Source organism: Hemicordylus capensis, chromosome 2 (assembly GCF_027244095.1).
Source record: "Hemicordylus capensis ecotype Gifberg chromosome 2, rHemCap1.1.pri, whole genome shotgun sequence".
NCBI classification, from domain to species: Eukaryota; Metazoa; Chordata; class Lepidosauria; order Squamata; family Cordylidae; genus Hemicordylus; species Hemicordylus capensis.
The window spans coordinates 183048943-183073745 of NC_069658.1; the positions used below are offsets into that span (position 1 = coordinate 183048943).

The 24803-nt window shown below is 45.0% G+C and overlaps 1 protein-coding gene across 1 annotated transcript in view; it reads right to left on the bottom strand.

Moving 5' to 3' along the window:
• PPP1R3F (protein phosphatase 1 regulatory subunit 3F) overlaps positions 1–22765 on the bottom strand; it is a 39023-nt gene extending 16258 nt beyond the window's left edge. Inside the window, exons 1-2 of the mRNA XM_053298970.1 lie at positions 21594–22765; positions 455–510 (exon numbers count right to left, since the gene is read on the bottom strand). Of these exons, the coding sequence (XP_053154945.1) occupies positions 455–510; positions 21594–22663 (1126 nt within the window). The 5' untranslated portion in view covers positions 22664–22765. The remainder of the gene's footprint in view (positions 1–454; positions 511–21593) is intronic.
• Positions 22766–24803: the final 2038 nt, after the last annotated feature.

Consider the following 24803-nt stretch of genomic DNA (forward strand, 5'->3'; position numbering starts at 1 on the left):
CTGCTCTTCCTCCAAGGAGCCCAGAATGGTGTACTACATACTTAAGTTTCTCCTCACAACAACCCTGTGAAGTAAGTTAGGCTGAGAGAAAAGTGACTGGCCCAGAGTCACCCAGCTAGTATCATGGCTGAATGGGGATTTGAACTCAGGTCTCCCCGGTCCTAGTCCAGCACTCTAACCACTACACCACGCTGGCTCTTGTAGAAGGCACCAAGTCCAATGTCTGGCCTTTCCAGTTGAAAATATTTCAGGCAGCAGAACCAAGAAAGACCCTTGCCTCAGGCCATGCAGCTTCCAAACAGAATAGACGGTACTGGACTAGAAGGCCCAATGGTTTGTCCCAGTATAAGGCAGAGCCATATGCTGAAGTTGTTCACCTGATACCCACTGATCACAGGGACACCTTCTGTCCAGTTTTAGACTGCCAGATCAGAGAGACCCAGGCAGGACCTACCTTCAGTCCAGGCAGGCTGAGCGATGTCCTCTACTCGCAGCTCATTTTCACCTGACCTAAAACAGAGAAATAAGATAAGCAAATGAGGGCTGGCGGGGAAAACAGTTACATCAGTTGCTAGGTTGGTCCCAAAGATGGAAAGGAGCCAACATGGTGCAAAAGCTGACTTCTTCTTTCTGGACCAGCACGGTTGGTGCAACTTGAATTCAGACAATATTGGGTGTGCTCAGGGTGGATGGGCTTTCTAATGGCCCCTCATGATAAGGCAACTTTGCTGAAGGTGGCAAGCTTTGCTTGGTCAGCTGCTAAGGGCATAGTAACCTAAGTAATCCTGATGCTACCAAGTGAGGGGTTTTATAATATGAAATTAATTCTTGTTATATTCTTTTTATACTTTACATATGCACAGGTTCAATTTTCCTTGCCCTTTAAAGTATGGATGTTATCTGCGGTGAGGTTTTTTTAACCTTTTTTCTTCTACTGCTGACTTTTTCTGTGTGTTTGTGTTGTCCCCTCTGCTTTGTTTATGACAGTAAACCATATTGGAACAACAAAAGCACTTACTACCACCACCACTACTACAGCTACTATTTGAATTCTGATCAGCTGTAAAGCTTTCTTGTGAGTGTAGTTTATCAACACATCCGGATAAAGAGTATCATCTGAACCATGCTGGATTTCATTTGCCAGTCCCAATCCTTGGCAAAGGGCATGATGAGATGGTTAGTCACGCACCAAGTCTAGGTCCTGGATACACTCCACCCAAAACATTCCTTTCAAAGACAGTAATATATTTCCTTGAGACACTTCAAACTCCAGGAACACGCTACAGCACCAAATCAAAAGCATGCAGAGCAACCGTCAGGATAAGGCTTGTTCAGAGACCAGCAGAAAGGGGAACGTGTCCCTACCACCTGGGATATGTCTGCTCAACATTCAGATCCACCACTTGGTTCCAATGTCCATAAGTAACAATATATCAATAATGCTACTGAAGGTTAGAAGACGGGCTCCTCCACCCCACCCCCTGCTTTCCCTTTTCTCTGCATTTTTAAAACTGGCTTTAACTGTCATGCCAACTGCAAATTAAGTTCTGAAACCCAGCTGCTGAAACCAAGAAAGGTTCTTAGAAAAGCGAAAGCAAAGTCTTTGCGCTAACCGACAAACTTGCACGCCCTCTTCCAGATGCACAGTTAGGTCACATGCCCCTTGTTTCACAATGGGGCTTGTGGTAGAACCACCTAGGGAGCGACAAAGCCCTGAACATGATCTGAGCAAACACTTTAACAAAGAGCTATGTCTTTAGAAGGCGGTTAGAACCTTCAATGTTTGTCCACTAGAGAAACACAGAACAGGTAGGATTTATGTCCAGGTTTTATAGCTTTGTAGCACCGTGGTTGTTGCTCTTGATTCAGCACAAAATAGTGGGAATCAGCCACCTAATGGCCCAGCAGGAAAATGACTTGACTACCAAGTCAGAGGTTGCTGGTTTGAATCCCCGCTGGTATGTTTCCCAGACTATGGGAGACACTTATATTGGGCAGCAGTGATATAGAAAAATGCTGAAAGGCATCATCTCATTCTGCACAGGAGATGGCAATAGTAAACCCCTCCTGTATTCTACCAAAGACAACCACAGGGCTCTGTGAGCGCCAGGAGTCCACACCGACTTGATGGCACACTTTACCTTTAGTGGGAATCAAAAGACCTATTTTCATGTTTTACACACAACCGCTATACACAAATACAGTGGCAAAACTGGGTCTGGAAGTCCCGCCCTGATCATCGATCACCGCTTCCATCTTGCCATTTATGGTGGAAACAACATTCATATGCAGAGGGAAATGCCGTAACCACGATGGCATTCACTTCCATGACTGGCAGCCTGGATTGCCCCAGACTGCCGATCACGGAAGAGCTCACCATCACAATTACAGACAAATGCTGCTGTGATCATGAATGGCAAAGTAGAAGGGGTGAGTAATGGGCTGGGCTGGGGCTTCTGGACCCACTTTTGAATCTGTAATTATGTAAAACGTCAGAACAGGGCTAGAATGTGTGAGCATTCTACTAGTTTCATGTGGCTGGGGAAGCAGGACACCCACAGCTTGGTTCTAGGAGTGTCTCCATAGATGAAGGGGATTGGAGTGGTGTTAGGGAACACACCTAACCAGCAATATCCTCAAGCAGTGCTGGGTCTTGGAAGTTCTCCTGAGGAGAGCACAGGAATGAGGCCAAACTAGACACGAGAGTGGTAGGCCTACATGCAGAAGCATATATGGCATCAAATACTTATAAAGCAGCCGGGGGTGGGGGAGGACCTTTAAAGCATAGCAGGAGTAGGAGCTCAATCCCCCTTTTCGCCCATGTCTCCCCTCCCAAATTGCTTTTTCTGTTTTAAAGCTGGATTTCTTCTAATGGGTCTCTTGAGACTGGAAATAACCTACACCCGGGAGAAAAATGGCTTAAAAAGCAGTTTTGAGTGGGGGGAAGTACAGAGGGTAGGAGGGCTCATCTCCCATTCTGTGCTTTAAACCACCCCACCTCCCTCAACATTCACACACTTTGGGTCCTGCCACTTGGGTCCTGCCAGTTGTACTCTCACTCTGAAGATTTTCCTTGGCTGTACATCTCACCATCTGGTTCTCACAACTGTCTTTTATACCATGCACTTCTTGAAGTGAGAAGCATTTATCTCTGCCATCCCGATTACTTCCATGTCCCTCCACAGAGTCCTGGCCATTACACTCCTAACAGATGTAGTTTAATCACAGAATGGAACCCTTAAAAACAAGCAAGTGTCCAGAGATACCCAATCGCTCTCTTCCAACCCTTCTCAAAATACCCCTATATTTCTTGGAAAGTTGCAGTTACCAAACACATGGTACAGATTCAGAGATCAAAACAATTTGGTCTGTGACAAAACCAACCAACCACCAAATGCCCCCATGGGGATAAAGATATAAGGATAAACTAAATAATGAACAATTAATTGTCTTTTTATGATGCTCCAAAGTCTGCCTGAGTTTGGTTTCCTCACCCTGCCTAATGATAGGATCAGCCAGGTACAGACTCTCAGATACCATTGTGACAAATGACAACCCCTTCTTTATAGGGGACCTCATCCCCATCTCGAGAGACCTTCATTCCACTTGGCAGCAGGCTCTGCCTGCTGAACTAGGATCTATTAATGTCTCCAACCTTTCAGTTTCATTTTGCCTATGAAAACTAACACAGTGGCTGACATGTCGTGCAAAGCAATGCAGGCAGTTCTGAATCGCTCAGGCCGCTGCAGGAGTCTAAAGCAATGTTCGTGGTGTTGTGGAAGAGGGCTCTTCTGTTGCTACTTAAAATTGCACCATTGCACCTCTGCACTGCTACATACACTGGAAATAATATATGTAGCACCATGAGAGTGTGATTGCGCAATTTTAAGGAGTACCAAGTGCATCCTCTTCCATAACACTGCAGGCATTCCTTTAGATACCTTTAGTGGTGTGGGCACTTCAGAACTGCCCATGTTGCCTCACACATGTCAGCCAGTGACTATGAGTTGTTGTTTTTTTAATTATTTGTCAAAATGGTATCTTATAGCAGGGTGACTCTATCATTAAGCAGGGTGAGGAAGCTAAACTCAGTTGGCAGACTTTGATGGCAGAGAAACGTCCTTTGCTCTTGAGCTTGTTCATCCTGCTAGTTGATGGAGATGTTAAGCGGACAATAAGCTGCACCAAGAAGCCTTTACAACCTTCCCACCCCACCACCAGCCATTTGGAATGTACCTGAAAAGCCCAGAAGCTATTCTCACAAGCAGCGAAAACCGGGCTAGGGAAGCCCCTAGGGCTTCACTGAGCATCAGAACCGCGGACCCAGCGGACCCAGCTCCCAGCGGCATGCCCTCTAAAGCAGCCTGCCGCTTAACCCAGGTTAACCAGGCTAACTGACTGCATGTCAGCAGTAGCTGCTTGCAGCCATGGCTGGCACACTCACGCAGTGCATTATTGGGACGCCACATGGTGGCGCTTCCCTGCGCCCGGACCCTAGAGCTGCCAGGTGAGCCGCCGCTCATCTGGGTGGGCGATCCACCCGCCAGGGAAGGGTAGAGGTTTATCTGCGGAGAGGGTCGGGGAAACCTGCTCTCCCCGCAGACCTCCTTTCAGCACTTCACACTGCTCGTGTGAAATGCCTCACAATATTTCCATGGAAATTATAATTCATGAGTAGGCAGCGAGTGGGTGGAATTAAAAATATACTCATGGACTAATGACTTGCGGCTAAGAGAGGCTACAGGAACAGTTTGTTTATTTCTTTTACGAAGGGATGGCTGGGAGTTCGGGGGCCAGGACTACTGTTGCTGACCCTAACCCCTATACAATCATGTCTGATCAGCTCCAGGCACTCTTGATGAAGTTGATTATTTAGATCTATTTCAGTCTGGTTTCAGGCCTAGTTTGAGGCTGAGACTGTCTTGGTTGACCTGGTGGATGACCTCCACCAGGAGAAGGACAGAGTGGGTGGCTTTAGATACCTGGACATTTCAGTGGCTTTAGAAACCATCAAACATGGTATCCTTCTGGATTGCCTTTTAGGATTAGAAGTGCTGCTTTGCAATGGTTCCACTCCTTCCTGGAAGGTAGGTCCTAGAAGACGGAAGACTATTGTTCTACAGCATGAGAGTTATGCTGTGCAGTTCCTCACAGTTCAGTACTGTCCCTTGTTCTATTCTACATCTACATGAAACCACTGGGAGAGCTTGGCAATGGACATGGGGTTCAACGGGCAAGCTGATGACATCCAACTCTATTTCTCTTTTCCATCAAACCAAATAAGGGGTTGAGGTCCTTGAACCTCTGCCTGTAATCAGTGGTGGACTGAATGAGGAAGAAACATAAGCTCAATACAGATAAGATCAGCAGAGGTTTTATTTAAATCAAATTGATTACAACCATGATTTAAATCATGATTTAAATCTTTAGGCAGGAAGACTCAGTTTCAACATTGTTTCCTATTAAAAGTGCATTCTTGCAGATAGATAGGGCTGATTGGGTCTGTTATCTCTCATCTCCATGTAGTGCTGTCACCAAGCATGTTCATAGTACATCATTAGCCATTGTAAGCCCTATTCATGGTTATATATTTAAGCTTTAACACTTATCTTATATTAAAACTATCTTTACATAGGTTCTTTTTTATTATTTACAAAAAGCATTTCAATAAAGAAAAAGAAAAATATGTTTAAAAAATCATTGGCCACTATCCAAACTAACCTTCTGTGGACACATCAGGTTTTTCTGTTGTGTGAGTGAGGAAGGGCGATTTTCTTCTCTCTCCAGCCATCCGTGCCTTCCGAAACTAACTCTCATGGACATTGTTTTGGCTGCAATGTCTCTGAGAGGAGGAGGAGGAAGAGGAGGGAATCACTGAAAATACCCTTGTAAAATGGAAAAAACCTGGCACATCCACAGACATTTAGTCTGGATGTCTGCCACTCATTTTTATCCACCTTGGAGAAGAAAGACAACACAGGGGGACAGAGTGGACTGGTAAATTGGGGGTAGCCTATCCTGGGTGGGGTCACATCCATTTGAGGGTACTGCTGGACCCAAATTTGTTCTTGGATTCCCAGTTTCCAGCTGTGACCTATTTACTTATCATTTGGCTGACATCCAGCTATACCAGCTTTTGAAAGACAGAAACTTGACCACTATCATTAGTGCTCTGGCAACTTCCAGATCAGATTACTCTATTGTAACACATGGGACTGTCGGAATGTTCAGTTAATGTTCTATGAGCAGATGTTCTATGAGGAGATCCGGCCTGATGTTCTTTCTCTTGTGTCACCTGCTTTGAAGTGTCTGTACTAACCACCCATTTGTTTCTGAGCCCAGTTCAAAATACAGGGGCTAGACACACGATCCGTGTGTAGAGCCTAACCAGGATCTGTGGCGAGAGTGGACTTAGCCCTGGGTGGCCAGATTGGCCGCCTACAAGATTATCGGCTCCGTCACGGAGCCAGTAGGGGCGGTGGGGATTGGGGGCTACCTTCCCGCCGGAACTCCCAGAACACCTCGCGCAAGTGCACGGGGCATTCTGGGGAGACCCCTGGGGCCGGGAGCCTCCCAGTTGGGGGTCTCCTCATGAGTTGCCATGGCACAAAGCTGCACCATGGCGACTCATGATCAGGTAAACGGGGTTAGCGGAGCACCCTTAACCTCATTTAAGGATGAGGGTATTTCGTGCGGTTTACTGCCCGGAGCTGCATGGCTCCCATTGCAGCACATGACTCAGGAAAGCGGGCTGGGCTCCCTTAACTCCTGCGGTCGTGAGAATAGCCTCGCAGACTCTTATCTATAAAGCCCTATACAGCTTGGGTCTTGAATATCTTAGGCAGCATCTCCCAAAAAAGTCCCTCTGGCTCTTTAAGATATCTTGAAGAGGTCTTGCTCCAAATTCCACCTCATGTGGAGGCTACAGCAGTCTCCACTAGAAGCAGGGCCTTTCGGTAGCAGCCTTGATGCTCTGTAACTCTCTTACAAGAGGGGTTTGTTCAGCCACTTTCTTATGGTATTTCCACAAGAGTTGAAATGTTTCCTTATTCCAGATTGTCTTTGCTGATCAACTACCACTATCCCTTACTGGTCTGCTCTTTTTGGATTGTACTGTTTGTTTGTTTTTTAATTTAATGCTATTTTGTGGCTTCACTAGTTCTTGATTGACTTTTATTATTTTGGTGATTTTTCGTTGTAAAATGCTATGAAATGTTTTGAGGAACTGCAATATGAACATGTTTTAAAATAATAAAATAGTACTGTTACATCTGCACACAAATAACTGCAAGGTGTCATGAGAATTTTCCTGTGCTTGGTCTATTTAACCAAGTTTTCCTGCTTTTCCTACAAGCTCATAGTAATATATCAATTTCTCTCTGTTTTCCAGCAGTGAAGAAGGAGTTGCTAATGATTTAAAAAGAATAGTCCACCCACTCTAGTCCACCCTCCAATCCCTGGGGATGCTTTCCTGCTTTTGCTACCTCCAGATGCTCAGTCAAGGTTGGGATAAGGGGGAGAGATATCCCATGGTTCCTAGGAAATTATACAGAACAAACCTCATGGACTCATGCGTTGCTTTTGGTCAACAGCTGAGCAGAGGCTGAAGAAATCCCCTGGAATGGAAGCTGCAGCTATGATGGGGTGTGTAGAAGGGAGAGGACTGTGGGGTGGAATATTGACTCCAGAGATGAGCTGGAGTGAGGCTGAGCTTGGCATAAGCCAGGACGACCTGGTGCCCTGGGTAAAATTCGTATCTGAACTACTACTTATCATTAGGGATGTCACCTGATTAAAGAAACCTTAGGCAGTTGATAATGAATTTTAATCAATTGGATCAGAATATATTTGCATATTAATAATGTAGTTCTGGAGAAAAGACTCTTTCTTTGTTTTTAGATGATGCATGTGTCATAGGCATCGTTGTATAAGAGAGAAAGAGAAATGCCTTTTCTAAGTGGGGCCTGCCACCTGCAGTTTTTGTAAGTGCTGACATTAAAAACCATTAACAATTTTTCAAAAATATGCTGTCCAATTAATCAGGGGCACTTTTAAAAATTGATCAAAAGGGTTTTAGTCACTTAATCTAACCATTCAATCAAACAACCAACTAAACACTGCATCCCTAATGATTATTATTGTATAATTTATTGCATTTTTACCTTACACTTTGGCTCCCATAGCAGTTCACAATAACATTTTTAGCCTACTTTCCAGTAGGCTTATGATATCACCTGGCAGTGTGTGTGTGTGTGTGTGTGTGTGTGTGTGTGTGTGTGTGTGTGTGTGTGTCCCCATCGACTTTGCAACGCCTGGACCAATATGAACCAAATCAGGTACAGTTGTAGGGACACATAGGGACACCTCAATGGCATAGCCCCTGCTAACTGAGCAAAGAGGCACCTTTCAAAATGGTGATTCTCTTATATTTAGCAGGGGGAGAGCAACTGGTCCTGTCTAGACCCAGCACAGCATCCCGCCAGTGGCTGCTGCTGGTGTCTACTTTGTTTTTTTTTAGATTGTGAGCCCTTTGGGGACAGGGATCTGTCTTATTACTTTATTATTGTTTTCTCTGTGTAAACCGCTTTGGGAACTTTAGTCAAAAAGCGGTATATAAATGTATGTATGTATGTATGTATGTATAGTTTGTGATGATGTCACCCACCCTGATCCAGGATGGCGGACACATAAACTTTTGAGGCGCAAGTAGGCTAACTTGTGAACTGCCTAACTGATTAGAACCAAATTTGCTACAGATGTAGGTACACATAGGGATGCCCAAATGGCATGGTGTGTGATGATGTCATCCACTCCAATTCAAGATGGTGGCTGTGTGAACGTCTGAGGTGCAAGTGGGCTAATTTGTGGACTGTCTAACCCATTTGAACCAAATTAGGTACAGTTGCAGTGAGTGACACACAGGGACACCTCAATAGTGTAGTTTGTGATGATGTTACCCACCCTGATTCAAGATGGCGGAAACAAACTTTTGAGGTGCCATTGGGCTAACTTGTTCACTGCTTAACCGATTTGAACCAAATTTGCTACAGCTGTAGGGACTCATAGGGACACCTCAACGGTGTAGTTTTGTGATGATGTCATCCACCCCAAGCCAACATGGTGGTCATATGAATGTTTGAGGCACAAGTGAACTAACTTGTGGACTGTCTAATTTGAACCAAATTAGGTACGGTTGTAGTGAGTAACACACAGGGACACCTCAATGGCATAGTTTGTGATGATGTCATCCACACCGTTTCAAGATGGGCGGAACCATAAACTTTTGAGGTGCAAATACACTCACTTGTGGACAGTCTAACCGATTTGAACCAAATTTGCTACAGCTGTATGGAAACACAGGGACACCTCAATGGTGTAGTCTGTAATGATGTCATCCACCCCGATCCAAGATGGCGGACACATGAACATTTGATGTGCAAGAGAGCTAACTTGCGGACCTCAATTTGAACCAAATTTAGTCCAGTTGTGGAGACAGTGAAAGGAAAGTAGGCTGATTAGTTACTAGAATAACTTTTTAAAAAATGATGCATAGTTCCGATAGGATGTGCAAGTTCCTAGCGGGTTGGAAGACAATGTTGCTGCAGATGTGGAAGCAGTGGTGCTGCTTAGAGAACTGGCAGTAGCCTTACCAGTGTTTCCACAGTTTCCCCCATTAGCTAGAATGGGAAGGAATACGGTAATGCTGGTAGTGCTACGCCAGTTCTCTACAGCAGTGCTACTGCTTCCAGGTCAATGTATCATGTCAGCCAATAAAAATATAAAAACTAGTTAAAAGAAGGAAACAGTATTTAAATTCATAAATAAACATACACTTGTTCAACAGCTATTTAAAAAACCCACATTCCCCACAGCCCAAATTTCCTCTGGAAGGTCCCAAGTAGCCTCCTAAGAGCCTAGTGGGACCGAGTCCAGAGGACCTCCCTCAGAAGGGAGATTGAAAAAGAGGGGGACACGACCTAAAATGCACTCTTCCTTGTAGATCACCATGTAATCCTGTGGCAACTAGGGGCTCGTGGTGGGGGGGAGGGCGCTAGGCAGGCCAGGTGATGGGCAGAGTCAGGGATAATGAGAGTTGGAGCCAATTGTGGGCCTCTCTCTCTCCTACCCCATGGGGTTACAGGCACGGGGAGGAGGGGCTGGAGAAAGCTTCTTGGATGAGAGAGCTCTATGGCTGCTGGTAAACCCAAAATTCTGCTGGATCCTGTGTTTGTTTTTGTTTGGAGGGAGTGGGCGTGGGCGTAGGCCCCCTGCCCTTACTAGCCATCTGCCCTCGATGCAACCTCTAATGGTAAGGGTGTCTAGAATTATGCCTCTCCAGAGGAATCCAGGGGATGGGATGGTTCATAAGAGTGAATTAAAGCTTCATGCATGCCATGGCAGATCAACAACTGTGGCAACCCACCATCTGTGGAATCAAAACCTTTCAGGAGACGACAGTGGAGAAAGGTTGAGGTTGGGAAGGCAGACAAGGTAAAGAACAAATGTGTCACCTGCCTGTCTGAGGATTTCGAGACAATGAGAGCAGGCGTGTGAGAAAGAAGTGGAGAAGTGACAAGTTTGTAACATATCTTACCACCCAATGGAAAAAAAAAAAGGTTTGACACAGTTTAAAGGTGTGCTGTCTACGTGCCTTCTCTCCTCAGACTTCCTTCAGATTGGAGTGACAAGATTGTCAGGTTTTTGCCTACCATTCCCACTGCAAGTCTGAACAACTTGTAACCCACCAGGCTGAACATAGCCCACCAACCAACCATGGCAGCCTGGCAAGGGTTCAATAAGTCTCCTGGTTTTGCTGACTGGGACTGCAAAAGGCGGGGGCAGCGGGGTGGTGTTATTCAGCAACTGTTGGGCTGCCACACATAGCCGGTCACAAGTGGTATAGGCCTCTCCAATTCAGGCACTGGAACAGAACCCAAGAGAACTACAGCCCAGACAACTCTTGTTTTAAGCAAAAGCCCTTACTTTCCAGCCAGAGCCTGTAAAAAGTCCTGGGGTAATCTGAGGTGAAGTAACAGCTTTTTTCATTTACAGAACTGAACTATTTACATAAACAAAGCAACATGTACCCCTGAAGGTCTTTGCATGTAGACCTCTGCTGTGGCAATTTCAGCCATCTTGAAGATATATTTCCTTAGTTTTGGTGGTCACAGAAATGGTCACAGCACAGATACACAGATTTATGACTCACACATACTTCTCATGCAAGAAGGTGACGCTCACAAGCAGTCCACGGCAACATCTAAGCTACAGTCTATATTGTGTTGATTCCAAGAATGAGAAATAGGCCAGTTGACTTTTTAAAATGCCACTAAGTTTTTTAAATTGTTGGAAGTTTTCAGATTTGCAAATTTTGCATTAATCATTCAGAGCAAATTCATTACTTGCCCAGACTGAGAATTACTTGTCAGCAATAAGCCCAAATGTATCTTAGTTATGCTCCAGAATGGCCAAAAGAAAGTACAGGGCAATACAAAGCAGAGGGCCCAGTTCTGTAGCCTGCCTACTCCACCCCACAGTACTCCTTAACTCTTAACTGGCGGCCGCCGCTGTGAAACCAGGGGGAGAGTAGGAAGAGAAGCCCTTTCTCCCTCCTCTTCCAAAGCCAGTTGTTCTGTAAGCAGAAGAGGAAAGAGACATCATTCTTTGAGCACAGTCCAGCTCTGTTTGACCCTATACAGTCTACATAGGTGGCATGGAGACAGATCTGACTTCTTTTGCTTTCTACAAAGAAGATGAGTCCAACTGTTCTGCTTCTGTGGCAACCTAGAGAACTGGCAAGCTGGTTGGGCACCTGGCCATACACAGCTTTCCTTTCCCCCACCTTACTGGGTATGGGGTAGCAGCAGCCTGCTCTGTTCATAGAGCAGATGTAGCCTCTGTAGCCGCCTTGGCCTTAACAAATGGGTTCTTTCTGCCAGCCTAGCAGAGTATGGTCTCTTTTTCCTCCTCTGAACAAGTGAAAAGGAAGAGATTGCATTCACCACCAGATACACAATCGTCTTGCCTGTGTGTGAGGGTGTTGGGAATATGCCTCCCTACCATGTGGGATCTCTGTGACCCATGACCTCTCCAACTCCACATTAAAATTATGGTCATTTCATTAGTTCTGAAGATAAAGATCTCTCTGGCTGTTTTCACCCATGGCAAGTGAACCATTTTCTTTTTCTTTTTGCATTTCCTACCTCTGCAAGTTAAATAAAAAGGCCAGATTGACTCAAATGTATATTTGATTTATGAATGGCAGCCTTTAGCTTTCTATGTAGTGCACTGACAACATTCAGAAGTTGTTCAGCATTCTAGATCAAAAAGTGTTTCTAGTGACACTTGTGAAAACACCTTGCAACTTAATTGAAGCACTGACAATTAAAAGCCTTTTTTTGGTTTTTGTTTTGGTTTTTTAATTATTTCAAGAATTCGTCAGTTCATCTCATCCACTTTAGTCACACGTAATCTGAGCCAAGCCTCCTTCACAATCCAAGACATCCTCCAGTTAACACACTGGCTGACAACTGGATTAAGTGACTCAATATTACTACTCAGAAGTTACTCTAAAAGGCTACCTAATTTCAGCAGACTTCCACTGAATAATTTAGCCAGGATTCAGTCATGGTTCCCAATCCATTCCCAAGAACTATTTAGGCAGGGTTCTTAAGTTTAGCTAGTTCCCACTGGAGTTCATTCCTAGAATATTCCTTCAGGGTTGTCAAGACTCAGGTTTGGGGCATGTGAGGAAATAATAAAGGAGTGCCTTTAAGCATGTACAAAGTATATTTTACATTCCACTGAATAAGCACCTGGGGTTGGGGAAGAAAGCTACCGATCAGAGAGTGTGGTTTCCAGGCAGGCTTCACAAGTCTGAGAAACTGAACACCACACCCAAGTTCATGTGGATCTTTTCACCCTTGAATTTTATGACTGCTTTACAGCAGAAACGGCCACAGAATATGCCTCTATCATTAAAGGCATCACCTTTCCTTAGTGTTTTAAGTTCCAGTTTAGCCACAGGAGGGATGATGTGCTGGAGTTGGATAGGGCCAGTTGCTCTACCCCTGCTAAATCTAAGAGAATCACCACTTTAAAAGGTGCCTCTTTGCTCAATCAGCAAAGGTTTTAAGGGGTAACACAGACAGTTCAGTAACTACTTCCCCTTCCTTAACAGATACAGCAAGCTACAGAGTAGCACAAACACAGTTCCATAGTTCCCATAGGCATGTCTGAACAGTAATTAGGGCTATGCAAGTATTCCATACAAGAGCACAAAAAGCACAGAACTCTGCACTGGCTACAGAACCCTCAGAACCTCTGCTTTAATTTTTTAAAGCAAGCTTCCAGACCATATGGCTGCAAAAATAAAGTTGACTGTATGTGGCCAGTGCCTAGTGAAATCCAGACAGAGGGCCAAATAAGATTCCCACCTGACAAGAGGAAGAACGATAGCTTGTCCAATTCCTTTTCCCTTCAAACAACAGAAGCAGAATACATTTTATTAAACCAGCAAATATATGCACATTTGTATTATTTAAACAGGCCTTAAAATTCGACTTTGCTTGGTGCAGAATTTTCATTCCCCCCACCCCTCTCTTTAGAGCACAGTATACACAATTCCAATGAGATATTCCTGAAAGCCTGGGATTAGGTTCTGTAAAACTCTACTGGAAAATATTAGAAAAGGCAGATATCCCTTTCTGCCCATAACACCCTGTGGGGGAAATGGGGCAAATGGAGCCTGTATCCCATCAACAAAATGGTGAGATAAAGAAGCAACAGACTGCTTATAGAATCTGGCATGGTCCAATGAGATGGGGTTGTGTCTTTCTGCATTTTGGTCCTTCTCCTGTACTAGTTTTGAGACATAATCAAGTGGGAAGTTCTCCTGTACAAGTCCCACTGCAATTAATTGGAGCCATGGGAGAGCAGCTCCCATTTAATTAGTAGGGTCTGTACAGGAGAACTTCCTGCTGGATTGTGCCTTTTGGGGATACCTAGTACAGATTCTCCCCAAGTTACAAACACTTTTACTTACAAACAAAACTCCATAACATATTACACTAAGTCCCCAACTTACAAACTCCAACCCACACATACAAACAAGCAGCGGAGCTCTTTGGACCGGACCTCCTGTCCGAGGTCTGGTCCTCCATGGGGGCGGGGGTTTCCAAATGTCCCCCGGGGGACCTAGATATCCCCCTGTGGTGGTGGCACCGGCCCACACTGCACCACCACAACCGGTGGGCGGCCAAGTGTGAGTGCACCAAGGCCTGCCCAGTGGAGGTGTGGGGGGGGGGGGCTCCAAACAGTGTTCTCTCTAATTTTTTTCATCTGTGTGCAGAGAGTGAGTTTTGTTCTGGGTGGCAGTATCAAGGCAGTGCGTGCGCACGAGCATTCAGATTCAATTGGGGCCTTCCTGATTCAACCTGAGTGGGATCTAAAATTAACTGAGCCGACATCAAAAAACATGTGAGCGCGCACATGCCTTAGAGGGAACACAGGCTCCAAATGTTCCCCCATGGCAGTCCTATACGTGGCTTGTCTCATGGCAGAAAATTACAAAAACTTCTGGAACTGAAGCCCCCCACCCGACCATCATTCTACCCCCATGTGGAAGAAATCACTTTCATAAAGAAGGGGTAAAGCACCCCTTCCCCCCTTAGATCTCTTGCATAGGGCTTTGATATTGAGCACAGATGTAGAACAGGGTAGGAGGGTTCTGTATCTCTAAGTATTATTTTATTATTTTTTTTTTTACATTTTATATCCCGCTCTTCCTCCAAGGAGCCCAGAGCGGTGTACTACATACTTAAGTTTCTCCTCACAACAACCCTGTGAAGTAGGTTAGGCTGAGAGAGAAGTGACTGACCCAGAGTCACCCAGCTAGTTTCATGGCTGAATGGGGATTTGAATTTGGGTCTCCCTGGTCCTAGTCCAGCACTCTAACCACTACCCCACGCTGGCTCTCCCACTTCAATCTGAAGTGGATTGGTCAATCTATTGTTTTTAAATTGATTTTTTATTTTTAAAAATAAAGTTCTATAAGTGGCTTGTTTCATGGCAGAAAATTACAAAAACCTCTGGAACTGAAGCTCCCCCCACCCTGGGAAGCTGTCAAGCTGTGTGAAACCATGATGCTGGTGGGGGTGGGGGGGAGAGGATGCTTATTTTGCGAGGGGGCAGCAGTAACCCACTACTTCCAGGCTCCAAAATTACCTAGGTGCACCTCTGCAAACAAGTCATAACTCATAGAAACTATATGCATTCTGAGTTATGAACATCCGACTTACAAATGAACTTTTGGAACATAACCCGTTTGTAAGTTGGGGACTTCTTGTGTATGCAGACTGGCCGGCCTACTAAACTTTGGCCCCACCAGCTGTTTTTGGACTACAACTCTCATAATCACCAGCCACAGTGGCCAATAGCCAGAGATGATGGGAGTTGTAGGCCAACATCTGCAAGAGGGCCAAAGTTGAGCAGCCCTGCAAAGCCTGTGTTAGTTGAATATAAGTCACCATTGACCATATGGGACAGTAGGAAAGTAATTCTACAACTTTTCAGCAGTTTAACTAGGGAAACTGAGGATGCATTTTGGCTAGTGCCTTTTACATCACCAACACACCTACCATCTGTCAATGGAGTTTTACAGCTTTATTATTTTAGAGGGAGAGTAAGGCAGAGGGTGAATTAAGTAAGCATATATGTATAATTGCTACGTTGATTTTTTTAAAGGCAGACAGCTGCCAGAAACAGAAGAGGGAGGGAAGTGAACACTGATCTAACATTCAACTGAATGACATGTATGTGTTTAAGTCAAGTTGCAAAGTTGGGTTCTCCCCACAGGTAAAGAAATTTCTGTGACCACAATTAAGAATGATATATTTGTCTTCAGCCTAGACCAGAACAAGAGACATAGAATAGATCTTGGTCCCATGGCCCTTTCCACCTCCCCAGGTTGTAAATATCACCTGACAAAGCAAGTTACAAAGGTCGGCACTGATTCTGAATATGAAGAGTGGGTGGGGATTTCTGCTGAAAGTGAACTATCAAGACACAAATCTTCTCATTTTAAATCAGTAGAATCAAAAGACCAAAAAGAATAGATGTTCCTACCTGAGGCTGGTACATAAAACAGTTTCCAGCTTTTTAATTCCTCCCTCCACACATACACCTTTTAGAACTCATTTTAAATATTTTGATAATTTTTGTTTAGGATTCACGCTTTAAAAATAAGACCAAGTGCTTCTAGAATAATTAAAAGTGAATGATCATTATCCATCTCCCTCCATCAGTCCCACCCATCTCAACAAGCTTCCTGCCACCCCATGACATAAATGTCAACGTGGCATGCAGAATCAAAAGGTGTATCAAAACATTAAACCAGTTGCAGTAGCCACTTCACTTTAAAGTTCTCATAAAAATAATACTTAGTCTTTATATAGCACTTTAGCGTTTACAAACTGCTTTGCATACATTATTTCAGTCATCCTTGCAATGACCCCATGATGATGATGATGATGATGTATTATATTAATACATAATATATATGTATATAATAACAATTCGGCCAATATTATTATCCTCATATTGAAGATGTGGGGATGAAGCTGAGAGAGAGTGGTTCACTAAAGCCACCAAGTGAGTTATGTTGTAAAGATGGCTGAGATTATATATATTGTATGATGCACTTTGGGCATTCTTAAGGGGCTGTATAAATACTGTCATTCCCTTCTTGCTGTTTCTTACTCGCAAGCCAACACATAGGACCTTAGATGGAATTATAGAATACGCCTGGCGAAACCTGTCCCTCAGACAGACATTGGTCCTTTCTAGAATGTCCCTTGGACACACTTGCAGCAGCCTCATTCTGCAAAGTGTCTGATTGTGTTGGTGTAGTCAACCAGATGTTTGCTATCAGCTGTGATGCAACCATGAGATCAAGTGATACCGACAGGAGTGTGCATAACATAACTTTTCAGAAGCACAGTAAATGACTGTGTTTTGGCTCTTTTTGTTTTTATTGTAATTCTGCGCCAGTCTGAGGGCTCTGGATGAAGAGCAGCTTAGAATTTTTAAAATGTAAATAAGAAAGAAAAAGCAGTATGTAGTGCTGGGAACAGAATATCAGTTCTGGAAGATCTTAGGTTTTTGTTAAGTGCAAGTTTCTAGTCCTTATAGCTGCAAAGATAAACTTGTAAGAGGGTGGGCACAATCACAATCTTAGAAGGAAAGGTAGGGGTTGAAAAGATTTCTGTAGTCAGGCATAGGGTTCACTGCCCTGCATAGCTTTTCACCCCTTCCATGACTAGCAAAACTAGAATAAATAATGCTAAATAGAAGTACAAATTTCAAAATAGACTATGAAAATTAGGAATTATACATATTTTTTCACCCTGCAGAGCTTATACAAATAATACAATTCTGCTTTTCTTAATACAGAATTTGAATTGCTTGAGTACAGAATTTCAATTGTTACTATTATTATTTTAAAGCATGGCACACACAGAGTCCTGACTATGCAGTAGAAGGAGTCCGCAATAGAGTAGAGAGAGGGAGAATGCAACCGCAGGGAGAAGAAGAGGGTACACCAACAAGTTATCAGACTTCAAGCAGAATTTAGAAGAGGGTGAAGAAGAAAAATGGGTAGACACTAGGAGGGGTCATAATGGAAATGTGGCTAGGCAAAGAAAGTAGATAAAATGCATGGCTAGGGTGGCCAAGAAAGAGACACTACCAGAACAACCCACAAGTGTAGCCTACATGCACTGTTCCTCTCTGTTGCATGAGCGAACACTGAACACTTCTTAATGACATATTTGGCTGCTGTATCAGGGGAAAAAAATCTAAGAATCCTAACAGTGAGTGAACCAAGGACATCCCAGAAGAACCAATCATAGTCCTTCCTTGTAGACAGTCACTACAGAGTAAAGAAATAAACACCCAAAGCAGAAATGTGTAACAGGGGAATGATATATGAGAGAAAAAGTGTCCAGAACAAAGAAGTTCCCAAGATCAGAGCAAAATCCCTTAAGGTCCAATGGCACAAGTGCTTAAACATACTTTAACATTCCATACTCTCTTTGTACATGATAAGACTCCCATGAGATAGGATATTATTAATTATTATTAACACTTTATCAGAGACATAACCCAAGGGAACTCAAACGTTGTCACAGTAAGCCTACCCCCAGGCAAGAAAACAACTGTTCCAGCTTCCCCAAGCATAACCTGGCCAAAACAATAGGTGAGTCACTCTTGTAATCATCTAGGACAAGTGCAACAGACCAAAAATTGTTGGATTGCACACGCTCAAAACAAGCCTGAAGATTTCCACTGGAGGAAACCTCCACATTTCTGTACTCCGCAGTCTCCACCGCAAACCGGATTGTGTGAATAAAGGTAGTGGTATGGGCCTCAACCAGAGGCAAGGAGATTCCAGTTAGATACTTTTCTTTCTTTTCCCCCTTCTCTCTTACCACAGAGCTACAGAACTTCTTCTGCCTTCTAAGTGGATCCCTGGCCACACTCACTTGCTGACTCCCTCAACTCATGCATAAGCCGGCCTTTACTTCTCAAGCTGCAGGTGGTTATCCAAAAAGAGACCTCATTCTGGGTTAAAGGAATTCCTCTGGGCCGCTGTAGCAGGGGTGCCTTGCTTCCTCTCCACTGGGCTGGCCAATGGGGAGAACAGAATGCCTGCTACTTCCACTGCATGGCTGCCACTTTCGTTTGTAACCCAGTTTGCTCACCCTCTGCCCTCCTTCCCCTATGCTCAGTCATGGACCCAGATCTCCTGGCTGGAGGCTTTGGCAAGATGGGGGTGCCCCTCACGCTGCACTGATGATCAGCACAATCACAACCTGCTTCATTACAATGCTTGAGAAGGTGGAGCGAGGTGGTGACAGTTGCTGCATACTGACCCAAGTAGGGTCATTTGCTGTGGACATCTCTGCGTTTTGCACCACAAACTTAACTACCATATATATACACTGTTATTTCCTACAGCAAACACACAACGTGTGAAAAGGGCTGATTGGGAGGCATAATTGGAACAGTGAATTGTCAATTACTTAATGTTCAATATATTTTTATTATAGTGAGGGAATACACTGTTTGGATTTTCTGACTCAAGCACAACATGTCTCAGACTATCTCTGAGTATTAAAGTACCTGCATCTTTAAAAACTCACCTATATGCATTTGAGGCCTTGGTGAGGTAGTAAACCTTTGTCTGGGTTATACCACTTTAGACTGCAAGTGATGGCACACTTCTCCATATATATATATATATATATGTGCCCTCCACACTGAAAACTAGCATGTCAGGCTAGACTCAAATCGTGTTCCCTGTCTATGTAAGAGCACTTTTCTAGCTGTCATCTAGCTTTCCATATGGAAGGAGCATAGAATTATGAGATGCCACCCACAGTCTGAAGTGGTACATCCTAACAGGTTTGCCACTTCAGTGAGAAAGAACTAAGCCTGATAAATCTGGCCCAATATGTCTTCCCAACAGTATGCACAAATATGTAAAGATGTGTGTATGTCATCTGCATTTGACATGTCTGATACAGGAAATGTTGATGTCCGCACAGCAGTTGTGTATGTCTGCTGCATAAAGTGTAGAGCTACGCTGAAAATGCCTATGCATTTCTGCAATGTGAATGTAAAACCAATATTAGCTTGATTACAATATTAAAATGGTCTCCTGCTGCTTTCTGTTCCACATTAAAAACATCCAAATGTGCACACAAATATCCAAAATTTTAGTAACATGGTATAAATTCCCTAATTGGGTGGTGACAGGTCATACCTCCTCTGGCAACTGGTTGCACTACTCCTACAGAGGGCTAGTGTCAAGGATTGGCATTGTTGGATGACTGCAAGGGCCCAGAGCTCTTTAGTGGCTCGCTATTGATCCCTGAGATCACCTCTGTGTTCACAGCCTTCATTGTAGATGGGAACAGTTTGCTAGCCCTGCTCCTGAGGATGCCCACCTCACGCTGAGAATCACTGGTGTGACTGAGATACAAGCAGAGAAAAAAGGAGATCCACCCAGAGCAGACCAGAGAGCCAACAGAGCGGGTGGGGGAAGCAGGAATTTAAACAAAGCCACACTTTTTACACTTCCTGGTAACACAAAACTAGAGCTGCCTTTGCTCTTTCTCCAAAAGGAAATCCTTTTGTCTAAAATTCACTCTCCAGTTCGCATGTGTGGTGACACTGCATGTGAGGTGCAAGCTACCTGGGAACCAAGACTGCTGATCCCTATTGTTCAGTTCTGAAAAGGAATAGAGATTAACAGGCACAAGGGCACACAGGATCAGGATTAAGACACCACAGGGGCGTATCTATGGTAGGGCAGGCAGGGCACGTGCCCCGGGCGTCACTTGAGGGGGGGTGCCATTTTGTAAAAATTAAAAAAATTAAAAAATGGCTGCTGAAAACAAAATGGCCACCGTGCATGCTCAAATGGCCTCTGTGAGGACCTAGGTCATGCCAGGCATTGCAGAGGCCATTTGAGCATGCGCGGTGGCCATTTTGTTTTCAGTGGCCATTTTAAAAAAAAAGATTATTTTTAAAAATGGCCACCGCACATGCTCAAATGGTACCTGTGAGGCCCTAGAGGCCAGTGGTGGGAGGGGGAACCTTTGCAACCACCCCCACAGCCTTTAGGAAGCCCCCCCAAAGGGGCTACAGGTAAAAAAAAAATTTAAAAAATTAATATAATATAAGACACTGTACACATATTCAGGTTGGCACTATGTACAGAGAATCAGGGCTTGTGAATACTGAGCTGACACTTATGACCTAGAATTGTATTCATTTGCTCTTACTTTGCTTCTTGTGATAAGTGAGTTAAATGTGATGTCTTGCTAATATGGCTATTAATGGTGAGTTTGTCTTTGAATCAGTGTGAAATCCTTAATATTAAGGCCCAGTGGGAGTTTCTTGCTCTCTTTCTCTCATTTTAACTGTCTTTCTGAAATACTAGAATATATTCCAAGCAGTGACACAGTTTACTCTGCATATCCTTTAATTATTTTCAGAGTATCTGGGAAAAGTCAAATTCTCCATTGATTTTTAAAACTTAGGTAATAGTGATGCTACAATGCATAGCAGAGAATTAGACAGACACTTCTGTTTAGTTTTCCAAGTACACCTCCAGATAGTATTTGGGTATTTCATGAGCCCCAGCATACTGAAATTTGTAGTTTTCCAGCATTTTTTTGGTCTGGCTAAATCCACTGCTAAATATTTTTTGAAATATTAAAAGATTAACAAGCCTGACTTGTATTTTTCAGCTGATATTATGGTAAAGTTATCTGAAAGATGGGTGTCAGATGCCTGGACAGGGGGGCGCAATTTCAGTGCTTGCCCTAGGCGCTATTTTCCCTAGATACACCTCTGAGACACCGGGGTACAAACCTTCACCTTTGGGAAAGAAGGGAAGTCCACAGGATTAGTTAAGGGTATAAGGAACAGGAACACCCAGGACTTCCATTGGGGTGAGGGTACAGATAGCCTTCAAATATCTATCACCTTCAGGCAAGGGAATGTAGAATGCCAAGAAACATTACCTGATTTTGATTGGCCTCATACAGCTCTTGAGCCTGCGTGATTCGCCTTCTTTGCAAGGCCTCTTGGATAAACCTTGGGAAGGTGCCGCCCCCTTCAGTACCACGCTATAATTCCTGCCTAGGTTGTTGGCCCAGTAGACACCTTCATCGGTCTGGTACCGCACCACAAAATCCAACCGGGCTCCTTCTTCCTCCTCATCTTCCTCGTCCTCGTCTCCGAAGTCCAGGCGGAAAGCAAAGCGGTCAGTCAGGCCCCCATCTGGCGAACCCCCTGGGATGTAGAGGGCAGGGTAGTCCCGGTGACTCTGCCACCGGTCTCGGCTGGCCCGCACATGCACCGCTTTGTGGTAGGAGATGTTGAGCACACGCACAGTGCCACGCAGCACCCGTGGCTCACCTGGCTCTGGCGGCAACACCTCTTCCAGCTCCACCTTGGCCTGGCGCAGGCGCTGGAGCTTCTCGCTCTCACCTTGCCCCATTGGGGGTAACACGAATGCTGGCATCAGGTAGGGGAAGGGTGCAGAGGGTGGCAGAGTGGCCAAGCGGGGAACCACCTCAGGGGGGGACTCGGGTGAGGGTGGTGGCCAAGGCTGGTAGCGCCTCCAGCGAGCCAAGGGCAGGCCCAAGGCGTCAGCAAATAACACATGCCTGCCTGCGGCGTGCTGGGGAGGCTCCTCCGTGGCGGTGGCAGCGGTGGTGGCATGCTGGGAAAACCGCTCTGGCTGCCCTTGAGCATGCTGGGAGGGCAGCCCTTGACCATCCTGCACTGCATGCTGGGAAAGTGGCTTAGGTAAGCCAGGAGGATGCTGGGTGAGTGGCCTCGCCAAGCAAGGGGGGTGGTGGTGCTGCTGCTCCTCTTCCTCGTCTGAGGATGAGCTGCTGCCCCCGGGGGCGGTGGGGTGCTGGGGCCTGGGCACCGGGGAAGAGCGGGGCACCAGGGCTCGGGGCGGGGGCTCTTCCTCCTCCTCCTCCTCGTCTTCTTTCCCCTCCTCCTCCTCCGCCGTCTCCCTAGTCAGGGGCAAGGAAGGCAGTGGTGGTGGGGAGGAGGAGGAGGCCCCCGCGCGGGCCATGGCGGGCGGCTGAGAGAGGACGCCGGACCAGCCGCTCAGACAGCAGCAGCAGCAGCTGCTGCTATTGCCGTGTCGGGGTGGTGGGGGGGAGAAGTGGGGGGACGATGACGACGAGCTGGGGTGGAGCGAGCCGGGAGCGGGAGGTGGAGCGAGCCGGGCTGGCAGGCAGGCAGGCAGCAGGAGAAAGGGATTGCGAGGCTGGTGTCAGGCAGAGCGGCGGCAACAATCGAAAGGGAAGAGAGATCCTCTTCTGTTCTGTTTTCCCAGGAAAAACAAAGCAAAACAAAAAACGGGACGATCACACCGGAAACATCAGGCAAATCATCAAGGCGGGACACACACCCCTCTTCCCCACCCCCCAAAGGAGGAGCTCGGGCAAAATGAAGACAGGGTGGGCACCCCGTTGGATGGCACCGTACAGCACTCCCTTCTTGCTCAAAAAGCAAAAAAATCACCACTTGAGGCTGATGGCTGTGGTGACGTTGGGGTATCGATTGCATACTTTCCCGACAACTGGGGGGGGGGGGGAGAAATGCTGGGTTAAATGGGTGCCATGCACCTGTTTTTAATGCCATGGCTCAACTCTGGAACCATGGTGTTAAATGGTGTTTTGCCATTTAAAATGGCAAACCACCAAAGAGGTGCCCTTGAACATGCGTGGAGTGCCTTCTCAACAATTTGCCCCCTAGGCCTGGGCTCCTCCACTTTGGCCCTCCTGCAGATGTTGGACTACAACTTCCATCATCCCTGACTATTGGCATCAGTGGCTGGGGATTATGGGTTGTAGTTGTAGTCCAACTCCCATAACATTGGTGGAGGGCCAATGTTGTGCAGTCCTGCCCCAGACCAAACTCCAACTCAAATGAAGTCTAAGTATGTGTAACTTCAGCTGCAGCCACACATTCATCCTGATACCCCTGCCTGTCTCTTAGATCTCCATGTTAGCACCCCTACATACTATCTAAATTTAGACTGCACATTTCTTGGAGTGGGGACTGGGGACCTGTCCCTGTTTTGTGCTATTCTATAAAATGTTGTGTATATTGATAGTGCTCGATAAATAATAATTTGCAATAATCATCACAGTCATTACCTTTCTTATAAACTACAGCCATCCCTCACACATCTCGAACTAGGCTTCTGAGTCAGAGGATGTGGCTTCCAGGCCTACTTGAAAACCCCAACCAGAGGCACTCTTACCACTGGAATTCCGGGCCAAAGTCCCGGGCCTCCACACCCCCTGGGGGCCCCAAAAATCCTATTTTGTTTGTCCCAGGTGGTGTGGTTGCCAGATGCCAACTGCTGTGCCAGGCGGCTGAGTATGACCTCTGCTTTAGAGACAGAGGGGTGGGGTGTAGGGAAATAAATATGCGGGATGAGAATATGTTAAGTTACTTGTTGAAATGTTTCTGCTATTGCATTTTTGCATAAATATACCTGTTTTGTATTACATTCTTGTGAGTTCAGTTGCTGTTTGTACCCTCAGGAACCCATGTGTTAAAAAAATAATGTATATGTCATTGTGTGTGTGTGTGTGTGTGTGTGTGTTCGTAGGGGGATGATGCTTAACTTGCAGCGGGATGGGGTGGGGGGCTTCCAAAGGCCTTTAGGTCCAGGCTCTACAAATACCTAGGGGCATCTCTGACCTCAACACCTCCCATTTTAGAAATTAAGCAAGAAGTGAGAGGATCAAAGTGTTTGATAGCAACCCCAATCAAAACTTGGATCTAAAATAGAAAACATGTTTCGAAATATCAGACTTTGAAAAATATATAATCCAGATGTCACATCTAAAAAAACCACAAACACACATTTCTGATGCTATAAATGAACACAATTTATAGCATCAGAAATGTGTTTGTTCGTGGGGTTTTTAAATGTGACATCTGAATTGTTTGACTTTTAATTATTTGGTTTTTAATTAATATTGCTTTAATGGTTTTAATGCTGTTTTATAATATTGTTTTTAAAATTTTAAATTGTAATGTTTTAAACTTTTTGTTTTTGTTTTAACTAATGTTTTGCTTTCTGTTTTGTAAACCACCTAGAGACATAAGTTTTGGGCAGTATAAAATATGTTAAATAAATAAATAAATAAATAAATAAATACTAATATTTTCAGAATGTCAAAAACATTCTG